This window comes from Rhinolophus sinicus, linkage group LG10, assembly GCF_036562045.2.
Source record: "Rhinolophus sinicus isolate RSC01 linkage group LG10, ASM3656204v1, whole genome shotgun sequence".
Classification (NCBI taxonomy): Eukaryota; Metazoa; Chordata; class Mammalia; order Chiroptera; family Rhinolophidae; genus Rhinolophus; species Rhinolophus sinicus.
The window spans coordinates 94,242,590-94,258,764 of record NC_133759.1 but is presented as its reverse complement, the minus strand read 5'-3'; the positions used below and the strand labels follow the sequence as shown (position 1 = coordinate 94,258,764).

Below are 16,175 nucleotides of genomic sequence, written 5' to 3'. Positions count from 1 at the left end.
CTGCCTGGAATTCAGGTCGCTCAATGTGAGTGATGCTGGAAGGTATAGAGTACCTGCTTGCAAGGAATTTACCCTTTACCTAAATGGGTTAAGACAGACTGCTGAGATCCAAGGCACAGTGAGAACAGGGTCAGTGGAGAAACACTATAAGGATCAAAGGCAGCGAAAACCACATTCGCTGACCAGGGAGAGGAAAAGCATGGGAGGCTTCTTAGAGGAGGTGTTATCTGAAGAACTGATAGGGCACCATAGGAGATGCGTCTCTGCGTTTCTCAAACTTGGGTAAGTCCCAGAATCACCTGGGTGCCATAAATGTACAATTTTCAGTGCCATTCAAGGTGTGGTTTACAGATGGATGCCAGTTGGCAAAATGTTACTGGTCTACTATTGGCAAAAAAGAAATGGAGACTGAGCATTTAGAAACTTTTATAGCAATCAGACAGAGTAATTTTAGGTCTAATAAATCAAATTAAAATTGGACTTGCATTTTAAATGTCTTTGCTTATTTTTCATTTTTTTCTATTCATTTGTATTGTATTTTACAAAATATAAATCTGTAACAAATTGGAAATTTAAAAACAAACCACAAAAAGGGATCCACTATCACAGATATTTTGAGAGGCAGTACCCTAGAATAACAAATGATCTTCTGGTCCAGAAAGAACGGGTTCACCTTGTGTGCCAATTAATCAATGGCAGCTGCTGAAACACTGTATTGAAAAGGATCCCAAAACCATGGACTGTGAGCAACTGTGTCAGTCGTAGGACAGAAGCAGAGAGTGGCAGTATGAGTGCTGGGTAATCATCATCCCTGATTTAGTCCAATGCTCATCTCGTACTCACTGAGAAACTGAGACCCAGAAGAAAGAGGTCCCCAAAGTCACACCCTGAGTTGGTGACAGAGCAGGGACCAGGACCCAGTACTTTTCCCAATGCACCATATTTTCTCTCTTCTCATCCCTCTCTCCCTTCATCCTGACATCCCCGAATGACATCAGTCCTGGTACTCATACTGTGTGGCTCTCAAGACTGTTGCATGAAAAATACATCAAAACAAGTCATGTATTGACTCTGCACCCACAGCTCAACCAGGCAGAATCTGAATCACAGTCACCCCCAATCCAGCCAGAGAAGCACGCAAGGAAGACAGCCCCATGGCTTGCTGGGGGTCTTCACAGCCGGAAAGACCACTGCACCTGTGGCAATGGTTGCTTAGCAATACCGAGGTTTCCATCCTCCCCAGGTTTCTTATCCTGTTGTATGCTTGTCCTGTATACCCCCAGAATATTTTTACCAGAATATTTTTACTGTAAATCCAATAGATTGACTCACTGCATTGGCATAACCCATAGTATGGCTGAAAAACAAACAAACAACCAGCACAATTCATTTTATTTTAAGTCAAAAAGCAACTTAGGGAGACTTACTGTGTCCAAAAGAAGTTTTTCAGCTTTGTCTCGGCTGATACCCCTATTGTACCACCTGAAAGCAGGAAAAAAATCATATGTAAATGACATTTAAAAAATGTTTATGATTTACTTATAAAAGATAATTAATGCCAGAAAATGATTTGGTCATTTTCTGTTTCTACCAGTGCTTTCAAACTCAAAAGCAAAGGCTTGAGCAATTGGTAAAATATTGATAATTGTTGAAGCTGGGTTTTGGGTTCATTGCATTTTTTTCTCTACTTCTGTGCATGTTGGAAATTTTTCGTAATAGAATATTACAAAACACTTATCTTCTGCTCCATTTCATAAGTCAGTGGGTGGTTATAAGTAGAAAGATGCTAGCAGAGCTATAAAAACTTAATACAAATTTGAATGTGTAGCAAATAATCCTTTTAAAACAATTGCAGTACTTTCTTCTTTAAGAGTGGTTTTCAAGATCTTCTGCAAAGTAATTACATTATTTTTATAATTTGGTGTCTGGTGGAAAAATAACCAGAAGGTGGTAAAGAAGAATATGAGTGATTTTTAGGAATGAAGTTTTGGATTTTGTTACTAATACTTGAGTCACCTCATGGCTTCCCTGGCCACTTATTAGGTAAGACGAGATAGAACCAGCATCAGTTAACAATTAGTTTTGGACATTAATAAACTCAGGAGGAGAGAAGTTCTGGGTGGGGAAGGAACACCACTTATCAAACTTGTTTGGCTCATGTGTAAACTCTGATCAATTAGGAATGGCTGCCGAGAGCTGCGCATCTGGGCTCAGTGGGGGTGCCGCTATCTAAGAGTGATGTCTACCCTGCATTCAGGCCTGGGAAGGGAATGCCAGCAAGAGTGCCATGGTTTGCCTACTGTGATCTTGTCTGACCCTTTATTTTAAGGAAAAGGGATCTGAGATCCAACCTGGTGAAGAAACTTGCTCAAGGTCATGCCTCCAAACCAGGCAGGAAACCTGAAGTCAATCAATGGTATGGGTTTATGAGCCCATGATTATATTTCCAGGTGGTACATTTTTGAGTTCTTATGCAGATGTCACCTGCAACAAGACATCATTAAGATCAAGGATAAAAAGTCATCATCTTGGGTGTTTTTTATATGCCCAGTTATATACTGAATGTCCGGATGTTTGTTCATAAGTCCTTTTATTCTCTAGCTCTGATTCCATATCTGAAAAATGCAAACTGACAGTGGGCAGAATAAATGGGGCTCACAGACTGTTTTGTTTGTATGGTGTACACACAGAAAATCGACCTAAAATACCTTTAGGAGGGGGGATATACTTGGCCCAGGCTCCACCATTCTCTATTGTTTTATAGTCTGCAGGCATTTTGAGTCTGCCCTCCTCTATCATAAATGAAGAGATTCTGATTAAAAGCAAAAACAGACAAAACTTCCCAGTCTCGTGAGCATTTGAAATAAATGTCTGTTTTTTTCCTAAATGCATTGACTAGTAAAAAAAAAGAATTTTCTTTAAGTATATTTTATACATGTTTCATAGCGGCTCAAGTATTCTTAGAACTGATGACCCTTCTGTTAGCTGAGGGAGGGGCTACTCACACATACTTGATCAAAATCAATCTCAGGTTGAAAGACTCTTCAGCAAATGATAGCTCTTCGCTATAGAATAGATTAGAATTCCAGCAACAAGTAACTTGACCACATTTGAACAAATAACCCAACGGAGTTAACCGAAGCCCTCATTAGCTAGTATTTTTCAACACTGGTATCTTATATTTGGGGAGGATTTTAAAAGTTTTCTTTTTTTATATATAGATAATTTCAAATGTATGGAAAAGTTGTAAAATACTATAAAAGAACTCCCATATACACTTAACTCAGGTTAACCAATTGCTTACATTTTACACATTTGCTTTACCACTCTCTCTGGGTAGATATATATATGTTTAATCATTTGAGAATAGACTTTTACTTCTAAGTATTTCAGTATGTATTTTGAAGAAATAGAATATATACATAACCATAGTACAATTACCCAAATCAGGAATTTTAACATTACTATACCATTATTTAATTTCAGACTTTATTCAACTTTAATCAATTGTCCCAATAATGTGTTCTGTAACTTCTTTAAAAAAATTATTGAAGATGCAATCCAGGATTACTAGTGCATTTAGTTACCATATTTCTTTAGTCTCCTCTAATATGGACCAATTTCTCAGTTCTTCTTTCATGATGTTAACATTTTTTGAAGAGCATGGGCCAGTTATTTTGTAGAATATACCTCAATTTGGATTTGTCTATTACTTCCCCACGACTAAATTGAGGTTACGCATGTTTGGGCAGGAATATCATGAAAGTGATGGCTCTTCTCAGTGCATCTTATCAGGAGACACACAATGTCTGTTTGCCCAATCATTGATCATTTGGTTAAGATGGGGTCTCTCAGGTATTTTCACTTTGCTGTTAAGAAGTAATCTGTGAGAAGATACTTTTAGACTATATAAATATTAAACTTTCACCCCCTACTTGTGACATTCACTGATAATTCTCGCCTGAATCCGTTGATACTTCGAGTTACAAAATGGTGATTTTTAAATGTTATCATTCCTGCTACATCTGTGAGTTGAGATTCTATTGTAACAAAGCTTTCTCTTCTTATTTACGTTCTTGTTCACTTATTTATTGAGCTATCTATTTCTTAGGGATTCTTTTTTTACAATGGATTGTTGTCTATTTCTATCATTATTTATTTTGATACTCCAATTGCCCCTAATTTGGTCAGAAGGAGCATTTTAAAGCTGTACTTGTTTGACAGGTCCACGTCATTGAAGAAGATTTGGTGGGTACTTCTTTACTTTTTGGTGCAGTAAGATGTTCCGAGTTCACCTTATTCTTTCTCTGCCCCATCTCTGAATCTCCAAGCCATTTCTCCAAGAAGTCCTGATTGTTTTTAGTGGGAAGTGTTATTTAGAAACCAAGATCTGGGTGTGCATCTTCTTACTGTATTGTTATTGTTTCTGGGCCTTTCATCAGCTGTGCTAGGAAATATATGTGCATGGTGAGTACTCCATACACTGCAACTGGATTTTATTAAACATTAAATAGTTCCATTAAAATTAAATCCATGTGAGCTCTTCTTCTAAATATTAATAATAGCTTGAAATAAACAACACAAGCTAAACAGAGATTTAATACCTATTTGTCTGCTATTTTGGTATTGGAAGTATTAAACCATGTTTTACATCAGTTTGTATTTGATCCAGTGTCCACAGTGTTTTTTGTTTTGTTTTGTTTCGTTTTTGCCTTCTCACGTAAGACCAATATTCCTGGGATTCCCAGAAGAACCTTTTCCTTTTACTGCAATCTGTGCAGGCATCTGAGAAGCACTCCTTTGGTCAAAGGGTCAACGGGCAGGTAAGTACACAGACCCTCCCCCTTCTCCTGTGTAAAATATTCCTGGACTGTATTAGGGATCAGAGTAGGGGGCAGAAGAAAGTGGGTTACGAAGAGAAAACACCTGGTACTTTCATCATCCACCAGTAATTTACTCCTAATCTAAGGAAGACTCCTTAGTACCATATTTTTGGAAAATAAATAAAATATCTTACTCAAAGGTTTCCAGGTTATTTGGAGACTTTTCCACCAGATAACTGCTTGGTACATATCCTTCATGCCTGTTAAAAGGGAAATCAATGTTTAGATTAATATAGGACTAATGTTCATATCTCCGTTTTACAAGTTTAATCCACTAGAAGCCACTTAAAGATGGGGGAGTCTCACATTAGTTGGCATTCGTGAGAAGACATTTTTAAGTTTTAGAATAAAGGAGTTGCTAAATATAACAACCTGCTATCTGTCAGAGGCAGTGGATTTCACTACTAACCTATGAACCATGATAAATAAGACGTGGCTATTTTACTTAAAAAGCTCTGCTTATTGCTCTCCTCGTTGTGAAATTTCCTCTACCGGAAAAATAGATTAATGTGCAATCTCTATTTTCTATAAGGAAACATTGTTCTGTGTGTGATAGTCAGTAATTTTTCCACTTTAGAGCTATTATTTCATCGTCAGGAAACCAAAATAATTAAAATATAAAAAATGACTTTCCAGCCACAGGTGCCCAAAGAGACTGCCAGTCAGCATTGTAAGTTTGAATTTAAGGCCTCCTTAATATCTTTTGTTAATTGTGCTCCTGCAGACATAAGTGGTAAAACATGAGAAAAAAGGATAAAGTCCTACTGGATTTGGGGGTGGGAGTCTCTTTTGAGCAGGAATAAATAAGTGTGCCTAAACAAAGACATATGGGTAAAGAGACTAACAAGCATATCAGAATACTCTGTGTGTCGCTTTGTACCTTTCAAAGCACTTTCACATTCATTATTGCATTTAATACCACAAGGTGAAAACAGTTCCCTCCATTTTTGGGCCTCTGGCTCCTGTCCCTGTAAAATGAGGGACCTAGACTAGATTACACAAAATATCCCTCCAGACTCTGCCGATCTATCAAAGGATGCCTGATAGTTTCTTGCTCTTTACTTCACCAAGTGTTTTAAGTTTTGGATAGTAAGGCTATTTTTCAGTCTAGTGATTATGTGTTAATGGGCGAATGGGTCATCTATTCCACAGAATCGTATTGAGGAGTGACAAAATCAAGAGTAGGGGCGTCAAATATGGGATGATTGTCTCATGCTTTTGTGCCCATGGCTGACATTGCTGGTCCATCATGGCATGCTTTCTTTGGAAAATTGGACATCCAGCGTCCGAATCATCCTTAGCACAGCGTTCAAAGCAGTCAGTGCCAATTGGTGGGCGTCAACTTGTTCTGAAATTTGCTATTTCATATATATATATATATTTCTTTTGGAATTTCCCTTCATTATAACTGTTTTTGCCACAGCATATGTTTACAATTATATTAATAGGTCAAATGCTATTTTTTGCTCTCAAATAGAATAACTTCATTTTAATGAGCCAAAGCTGGGTGATCTACACAAATGAAGATAATTCTCTTCACTTGTATGTCAGTTCCATCATCTCACTGATTTTTCTCAACAGTCTGAGATAGACAAAGCTGGTATTATTGGTCTATCTGCATTTTACAGAGAAGGAAATGGATTCCCAGAGGTTGAGTGACTTTGCCAAAGCCATAAGCAACAAGAGCAGCTGACACTAAAGTCCAGCTCTTCTGTCTTGCCATCTTGTGTACTTTCCATTGTACCACACGATACCACACTATTACCCAAAAACTGGGGAAAGTCCCATATGCTGATTGGCCTCCGGGATGTCCTCTGCGAAGCCTTTTGAAGTGCAGAGTCGAGCCTTTCCACAGGCCACTGCACAAAGGGTAAACTGTCATTTGGGGAAGTGAGACCCAGGAGAAGAAATTTCCTGGTACATGAGGTGTGCTCACTAAATGTCAGTTGATTGAAAGGATGAATTTCTGTTTTCCCTGCTGTTTGTAGAGCCAGGCAGTCTCGAATCTGGTTCTGATACGGCCTCCCCAATAATCGGCAGAGAGCGGATGTGACCGGCCTTGTTTGCCTTCGCAGTCAAACCGAGAGGGAGGTTCCGAATGAGGGGTGTTGGGGTCTGTTCTCAGCGAGCAAGCCGCACTGCTTCTCAGACCACAACTCTTGATCTGGTCATATTTTATACCCCTCCTTCACTCCCCCTACAGTGGAGTTGATAAGGTTACTTAAAGAGAAGGTAGATGCCTTAAAAATATAGGTTTTGGTGTATCTTAAACTTAAAGATATCTGTGCCCCCTTATATTTAGTGATCAGATTGCCTTTTTTTTTTTTAATTTAATGTTACTTGGGGTTGACACTCCCACACCCTGTTGGTGGGAATGTAAATTTGGCATTATCTGAGGGAATTATCTATCAAAATTAAGATGCCACATACTCTGCCTCAATAATTCCACAGTTAGAAATGCAAAATACATATTTTTTAAAGAAAAAATATATTTTCAAAAAACGTGTTTTCTCAAAAAATCGATATATTTTTTTCAAAAGATTGCCAATATGCATGGGCAATACAAGATCTTCATTGCAGCCTTCTTTAAAATAACAAAGAGAACTAATAACCTGGAAACCAAATGCCCTGCCATAAAAGATTATTTAAATATTTATAATACAAGTATACATTCTAAAGCTAAGCAATTATTTTTAAAATGAGGTAGATTTGTATCTGCTGATGTGAAAAGATCTCCAAGACATATCATCAAAGGTTAAAACCTATGTGAAGGGCAGAATGAAGCAACTTCGTGTAAATGTAAAAAAGAATGTATTTGTATATGTGCAACTTTTTTTTTTTTTTGTCTAGGATACACAAGGAAGTGTTAATAATGATTACTTTTAGAATTGATGTGGAAACAAACGGAGGATGACTTATTATTCATGTATGTTTCTCTCTCCTGTTAATGTTGTTTTTCAAAATAAAACATTGACAGAGGCTATCCAGATTTGCTACGATGAAGTGTTTTCTTTCTCTTTTTTATATTTTTAAATTAATAATAACCTCATACTTTAAAAATGTTTAAATCCTTAATATTAATATACAAGGATGTTCACTGAAGTGTTGTTAATATTGGCAAAATGTTGGAAATAGCCTAAGAGCCCAACAAGAGAATTTGCTAAATTATGATACATTTTTGTGTTGGATTTATGCAGTCATTGAAATCATATTCCAGAGAATATTCCACAATAGTGTAAATACCTCTGATGTATTAAAAGGAAAAAAATAAAGCCTTAAAAAATTAAAAGGAATGAAAAAAGCAGCGTGAATCTGATACCTTTAAACAGAGCGCTAGTATTTAAGCCATACATATCCCAGAGCACTCTGACGGTTAATAACAATAATTTACTGTACTTCAGATCAGAGAAGGGCTCATAGGATTTTTTGCATTCCAAAGTCCCATAGTGGACAGTCGGTTTTTGTGCAACCTTATTTTTCCCATGAATTATTTGGATGTCTCGTTCAAAGATTTTTGGTGTAACTAAATCTTTAGTATCTTCTTGCTGATATTTCTTAATGTCATCACCAATTTGTACCCTCTCTGCATGCCTTTTCTTTCCACCAAAAAGAAGCTCTCCACCATGGGATGTACCTTCAGTGTCAGTTAAACACTCAAGAACAGTTATGTTTCTTTGTGGAACAAATTCCCCATCTCCCAAACTGTGGGTGGCCATGGAAAACTCCAGGAGAATTTTAGATGAGTTTGGGTGCCAGGAAAGCTCGATGAGGTGCAGGGAGCAAGCACAGCAAGTAACTGCCTCCCAGCCACTTCTGAGAAGTGGAAAGATACTCCTCATCGACTTCTTCCTTCCTTTTCCTTCTGCCTGTGCTCTCTTCTCCTCTGTGTGCAGTGGTCATGTGGTGAGAAGCAGGACAAATCACCCCAGTGTTTTCTTTGTTCCCACCTCACCTCAAATGCTGGACAACAACCACACACACGCCTTACCCATTCCTGTCTTGGACTCTCCACCAGTGAATCTCAGAACTGTCTAGTAGGTAGTACTCATCATTGCGCTGTAGCGTGAGTTCCTGAGGGTCATTTGTTTGGTAGTCATACAAGGCGATGACCAGAGTTTCTTCATTTTCCTGACGTGGTCGCTGGAGGAGGAAGACAGCAAAATCAAGCCAAGAGGTAGAAAGAAGCTAACGTCAGCAAGTCCCTGAGCTGTAACTTGCTCCTGGATCAATGCCAGTTCCAACACCAGTTCCTACAATCCACTGGGGTATTTTCTGAGACCATTAGTCTTCCTCTAGTTGGCTTTCTTTAGGAATTAGGATTCTAGTGCTGAGTATCACACAAAGACACTCACTACCTGGAATTCATCACCCCTCCCATTCTATGAGGTAAATTCTGACCATAGTGAATTCCAAGCCAGCCACATGCTTTTCTCAAAAGTCTGCTGGTTCCTCTAGTTGCACCAAATCACATGTTGCAGCCTCTTTGCCAGAAGCATCACATTCTTGGCAAAGGTGATATCGTCACTACTAAATCTTTAGTTCATGCTTTTCTGGTTTGATTTGTGGGTTTGTCCAGATCCATAGAATCATAGGCTATTGGAACTGGAAAATCTCTGAGAGATCATTTAATCCACTCTTCTGTTTAGAATGGGACACTGAGTGTCAGATGGGGAAGTGGATGTGGCCAAGTTTAGCACTTGAATTAGTCTTAATGTTCTTTCTGCTATAGCACGCAGGCTCCCTTTTTCCTCTTGTGGGCTCTTTTGCCTATGTCTCTACTTCTCAGTACCTTCCTTAGGATGAGATACTGAGGATGTGAAGAAGCGACTGTAAGGCAAACAATCACAATGAGTCAGGATGGGTACACCTGCTGTGGTCTGGCAGGTTTTGTGAGAGAGTAAATATGGAAAGGGATTGAGGTTACTGGCTAGAATGAGATTTGTTGTCAAAAGGTCTCTGAGCACATTAAGCATTTAATAGCATAAAAATACTAAAGCTAAAATAAAATAAAATAAAAATGAAAGACTTATCATACTGATGCTGTAAGTCAACCCAGCCGAGTCCAGATTGGAATTGGAAGCCTCAATATCCCCAGAGCAAGGTTCTCAAACCATGATGGTATCTTTCCATAGGGGGCATTTCAGACACCTATGCGGAGTGTTTTGAATGTCATGAAGGTTGAGGTATGCTACTTGCATTTAATGGAACATGGCCAAGAATGCAAAAGTCTCTGCAGTATCCCACATCCTGTACAACTTCTAAATGTCCTCTTAGACATTTATGTGGTGAGAAACCTGTTTATAGTAATAACACATAGTAATATCTCTACCCTATTACTGAATACCCTCAAGTATTCAGTTTCCTAGGAATGCAACCATATTATACATTGAGGGAAGATTACACTTGGTTTAATTCAGAACTTTCCCAAGAGTTGTTCTCCGTTTTGGAAAATCATATCCCAGATGGTAACATTGCTTTTGAGGCACTGGTACAACACTGCTCTATCAGTTGCACTTGAACTGCCAAATTCAATGGGATTTAACCCAAAGGTGCAAACTTGGACCATTTCATTATGTCTTTCAGGTAGTCATGTCCCAATATTTATATGTAGAAACACGTATTAGTCTGTATAAATTATTTTTCTTTCCTTTTAAAATGTTACAGTTAGAGCCTATATTGATTCTTTTAAATGTATGTGTTTGTGTAAGTTGTATTATATATGAATTTCTTTTCACGATAGGATTGGGAACCACTTTTCCAATAGGGTTGGGAACCACTAGATTAGTGTGAGAAAATAAAGGGACAGCATTTGGAGAAAGTGAGACTCTGGGCTCCAGAAGGGCTGATTGGGGACCCAGGAGATAAGTTGAGGCACAGAGTGGGTGAGTGGCTGCAAGCTTCAGAGTGGTCTTAGGTCCTAAGAGCTCACCTGGCCCCGGCTGAAGAGAACTCCACCAGGCTGAGATGGAGCCTGCCAGAGAACGCATGTAGCAGGAAGCCAGGGAGAAAGGACACAGGCAGACATGTTCCTGAACAGCCCCTCGGAAAGTCCTTCTGGGTTGAGGGGGAGGGGCCGCAAAGGAAGGGCTGAGTTCCTGTGTATGCCAAGAGGGGGCCAAGAGGAGCTGACATTTGGGCTTCGGTGTGAAACATGACCTCATTTGCACCCACAGGCTAAGAGGCCTGGGATAGTCAACTACTCTGATCATGGGTATTCTTCATCTTGATCACAAATAGCCACCCTCAACCCCCTGGAGGCCTGATTCTGTTCCATAGTCTCTCTCACACAGAGCATCAGTCCTCCTAGCTCGGGCTGGATTAAAATATAGCTTCTCTAGATGCCAATCCAAGATGCCGTCACCCACTAGGGGACAGAGCAGGAAGAGGAAGGGAGAAATGAATTCAAGTGGCTCAAGGTGAGGAATGATGTGATAGATTTAGACTTGGGGTCGGAACCAGAATAATGATTGACAGGTCCTGTGGTCAGAGTGCTAAAACAGCATGAATGCAGCTCCTTCAAGGAGTCTGAGAAACCAAATAGCAGAGTCCAAGGAGAGATGGGCAGGCAGTGTTTTCTGGCCTTTACCTTCAGTGGTGGTGAAAATAAGACAAGAGCAACCTGGCTGAAGGTGTAGAGGTGCAGGTTTAGATGGTACTGTGGGGAGCCATCTGCATGCCAGGGTGGTGAGGTTCCGAATTACGTCCTCAGGAGAGATGATGACTATTCCTTAGATCAGGGTTGTCCAAACTTTTTTCAACGGTTTTCACCAAGGGCCACATATGGTAAAATACACAAAGAGCTGGGCCACTCATTCGAGGTGAAGTATGTATTGCCTCACCTGGTTTATTTAAGTAAACTAAATATATTTTTGGAATTAGCTGCGGGCCAATTAACAATGGATCGCGGGCCGCAGTTCAGACACCCCTGCCCTAGACGATCAATGAAAGAAAAGGGGAAAGAGCTCATTTTCTGCTACAATGTAAGTAGGCATCCTTCCTGTTGTGAGCGATTAGGCAGGCTCATGACAGCTCTAAAAACCAGCCCAAGGTTTTGAGTGACTTAGAACTTCTCTTAATGGGGTGCTGCCAGTTTTTTGAAATGTTACCATATTGGCTGGAGGGAAAAGAGCAGAGCTCATTCTCCCGGAAGAAGCACGAGGAAGCAGAATCAGTAAGTGCCGGAATAAAGGGCAGTTTACTCAAATGTGGACATTGGTGTTACTATGACTATAGGGGAGGGCTGACCTTTCTCTAATTTTTGTTGTTGTTGTTGTTTTGACCAAATAGCTTCCCCAGGGTTGGCTCAATATGGCCTGACTCTTGTTAGTCAGTATGTTGGGCCAGTGTTTCTCAGACGTCAGTGTGCCTCAGAATCACCGGAGGTTTATGAAAATGCAGATTGCCAGGCCCCTTCCCCAGAGTTTTGAATACAGTGTGCCTGAGAATTTGCACTACACTTCATTTCTAACAAGCTCCCAGGTGCTGCTGACGCTGCTGGCCCATGGACCACTTGGGGAACCACCACTCACATTAGCGACCACTCCCCCAGAAACTCTGCAGGCTACTAGGGACTACTAGATTGACTCCAAGTCCCTGAATGGCCTTGGGAGAGCCCTAAAACTTCTCTTGGGCCTTGATTTCCCAAGCTTTAAAATGAGAATAAAACTAAAACTCCCTTAAGTACTTAGAACTGACAGTGAGCTTTGAACTAGACAGTAAAAGTGTGGAAATGCTCTGAAAAATATGAAGTATTATCAACGGCATGCTTCCAAAGGCCCTGTATGTCAAGGTGTAAATATGCCCTTTTACACAGAGCTGAGCTGTTCTTCTACTCCAAAGTGGTCAGGTGGTTGGATGCGTAGTTTATTACCAATAGGTGCTGAGTGAATAAAGTGAGGTGACGATTTAACAGGCAAGTGGTCCTTTTACATGGACAGCCTCATGAGCCAGTTCAGGCCCCCAAAACTCAATATGTTGAATTCAGCTGAATCACAGCAATCTGTTGCATTTGCCCAGGATTTGAGAAATCCAGGAAGATGGGGAAAATGCCGAGTGGGAACACGTCAGTGAAGCAGCCCTCAGCGCTGTGGGCCCACCTGTGCCCAGAGCGTGAGCTCTCACTCACCCTGTTGTCTTCAGGAGTAGGAGGAAGAGGCTTCTTTGATGCTAAAACGAGAAAAACAGAAAAAGAAACTGAATATCCCCAACCGGAGGTGAGCAGTGAGGGGGCTTTTCAGAGAAAAGGGGCCGGGAGGAGAACAGCAGAAGAAAAGGGGCCAGAAGGAGATTGTGAGACACCAGGAAACAAAATTCGGCCTTGTCAGAACCTCTCTGTTGTATCTCTTTCAGCCTGCTGGTTCCTGATTCTGTGTTTTAGGAGATGCCAGGAACTTTCAGAAGCCAAAATTCTGGGCCTCTTTCTCTGTATTCCGAGCAAAGACTAACCCAATGGTTGCTGACAGAGAGGCTTAGGCTTGTATCATTCCCTGCAGGCCTGGAGACTTCCATGAAGGCACCTGCTAAGCCCAGGAGTGGGAATGGGTGACTCAGGGGAACGGTGACTCACTGGCTTCCTGATGCTTTTGTGGGCGTGTGGAGGGGGTGGGTGAGGGGGAGGTCATCGTGTTGCTTTTTGAGAGGCTGGAAGCCACTTTTAGTTACTTTAGGCTTCTGAATATGAGTTATCCCTCAAACAGCACCCCCCCATTTATCTCTTTGTGTCTCTATGTCTTCATCTTTTTATCTCTCCTCTCTCTGTTCCTTCTTCCCTCCTTTCTTTGCTCTTTTTTCTCTCCCTCTCTCCTTTTCCTTCATCTCTTCATCACTATCTGCCAGCATTTCACCTCTGAGGCCCTGAAAAGCTCAGGCCTGGATTCCATGACCCAAAGTTGTGTTTCTGGGAGCAGGCGTCATATAGGACGTGGTACACAGGTGCCCCACTCAGTTCGAAGACTTCTTTTATAATCAGAGATAAGAAGGGACTGGGCTGCATAAGCAGGTGCTGAGCTCCTTATTTCTGCACGAGGTTGACTTAAAGTTGGACACCTCACGTCAGGGATGTGGTAAGAGGAGGTTCACACATCGACACTGGAGCCCAGCCCCTGAGTTAACGCCTAGAGCAAGGGCAGGGTGGATACTGGGTATGCAATTAACAGAGAAAAAGCAAAGTCAACATGGTAGGAAGCGTGGTTCCTACTCAGCTTGGACTCAGGAGACTGGCGTTCTAACCGGGTCCACCACATACCAGCTTTCGGCACCGTCTGGCCCTGAACATTCTGTAACTGCCCTCTCTTTCTTCTTCCTCTGGCCTTGCTCTGCCCTTCCTTCCTCTCCCTCTGTGAGAAGTTGGTATGTGGTGAGATCAGAGCCAGTTCTGGTGGCATAAATGAGTGTTTCTGTGGGTTGAGTATAGCAGGGTCCATTTTTCACTCAATTATGTCTCCTGCTTCTCAGGCATGCACACACCTATGGCTATGTCTCAGCTCCACATTCTTCTGCCCACAAATAAGAAAGACTGGTAGACACAATTGCCATTGACTGCGAGCTCGGTAAGTGCCAGTAGCTGTGCTAAGAGCTTTCCACAGCCTCACTGAGTCTCCCAGGAACCCCACAAAGTAGCTACTTAATATCATTTGTCCCCATTTTGCAGATGAAGAAACTGGCTCAGGGACTCAGAGAGGTTAAGTAACACACATGAAGTCACATAGCAAAAAAGTGATGGGACTAGGACTCACTGTAAGTGTTACTGGTTTTTATTGCCCTGTGCTTTTAGACCCTGCATTGTATGTGTGCCCAACCCCGGAATCTGGGTGAGGCTTCACCCAGAACAAATGATCATTTGCTGTGTGTACAGCGGAGTGTGCTTCTCAGAAACTCTGCCCTCAATTCTGTCAAAGCTCTGGTACATGAGATTATTTAAACCAAATCCAAAGAGTAGAATGAGAACATGCTCAGGGGGTGGTGGCCGTAGGTGGCAACTCAAAAGCAGAACCATTAGCAGAGTGACTATCCAGTTGTTAGGCCGCTGGCTTCATGTGGGGAGAAGCTCAGCATGACCAACCCTCCCCAAGCGTTGTCCTTGGGAGTCATTTAGATGCTCCTCGTGCCTCAGTCATGTACCTACCACCTAGTGGAGGGAAATACTGAGCATCCGGAAGGGGAACAGCTACGACATGCACAGCGAAAACAGCCAAATGGAAACAGATTCACAGAATTTCAAAACTGGAAGGGGGCTTAGCAAATATTTCATGTTAGGGTCTCTAAGACTTCCCCTACCGTTTTAGAGATGAGGATGTTAGGGCCTTTGATGGCCAAGTGACACATCCAAGGGCCCACAGCAAGGTGCTGGCAGGAATTTGGAGACCAGGTTTCTGGCTTGGAAAGGGTTTTCACTCACAGAGGCCAGGCGATGCCATCCCATCATGGCGGTGGGTTCCACCTGTATAAAACCTTCGCTTTCCTTTTCATTAAGTACCTTTGAGAGTATGGTCAACAAGGCTAATCAGAGGATCATTGACTCCTAAAACAAATAAATATTCTTCTTCTGGGCCCAGGGACTGATAACCTTGAACTTTCTCTTCCAAGGTAGAGGGTAAGAAGTGATGGTTTTTAAAAGTGGAAAGAGGCTATGACTCAGGAAGCCATGTAAAACCCAGCCGTGTGTTACATTTAGCACATCCGCTTTGGGTTGTCAATTTGCGCTATTAGGTTTTAGTGCAAAAAAAGAAACTGCCGGATGAGAAAACATAACTAAGGTAAGAGAGGTTGAGAGGAGAGGGGAATGAAAGCAAAACAATCCATATGATCCATTGTTCCTATTCAACAGTGGTTTTGCAGAGCACGTCCTACCTGTGTGACTTTGAGCATACTGAACTGCTCAAGCCTTCTCTTTCTTTAACATCACAGCATCTACCCCAGATGGTTCCGATGAACGGGTGCATAGCGCATGTAAAAGTACGCCAGAGGGAAGCTGCATTCATCGGGGGTTCGGTCCCAAAATCATCACACATAAGATAAAATCAAGTTGTGCTCCAATCCCCAGGACCTGGGCCTTTGCCCTCAAATGTCAAGAAACAACGTCTTTTGTTTTGACTTTGCATGTAGGCGATAGCCTCCTTTTCTCTGAGAGGTCAAGGGCAGGTTTGAAGGGGAGATAGAGAGAAGCCACAATGTAAAATAAATAGTTATTAGGCTTTCACTTTCTCCCACTCCACCAATGTAGAGAGTTGAACTTGTGTAATTAAACACACGTGTGCTGTAACAATACTGCAAAAAACAAATAGCATAGACCTA

General features: G+C 41.4%; 1 protein-coding gene across 1 annotated transcript in view; it reads right to left on the bottom strand.

Moving 5' to 3' along the window:
• The window catches only part of ITK (IL2 inducible T cell kinase), a 56,013-nt gene that overhangs the window by 18,426 nt on the left and 21,412 nt on the right, over positions 1-16,175 (bottom strand). Inside the window, exons 5-8 of the mRNA XM_019740282.2 lie at positions 13,009-13,049; positions 8,872-9,023; positions 5,018-5,083; positions 1,428-1,482 (exon numbers count right to left, since the gene is read on the bottom strand). Of these exons, the coding sequence (XP_019595841.2) occupies positions 1,428-1,482; positions 5,018-5,083; positions 8,872-9,023; positions 13,009-13,049 (314 nt within the window). The remainder of the gene's footprint in view (positions 1-1,427; positions 1,483-5,017; positions 5,084-8,871; positions 9,024-13,008; positions 13,050-16,175) is intronic.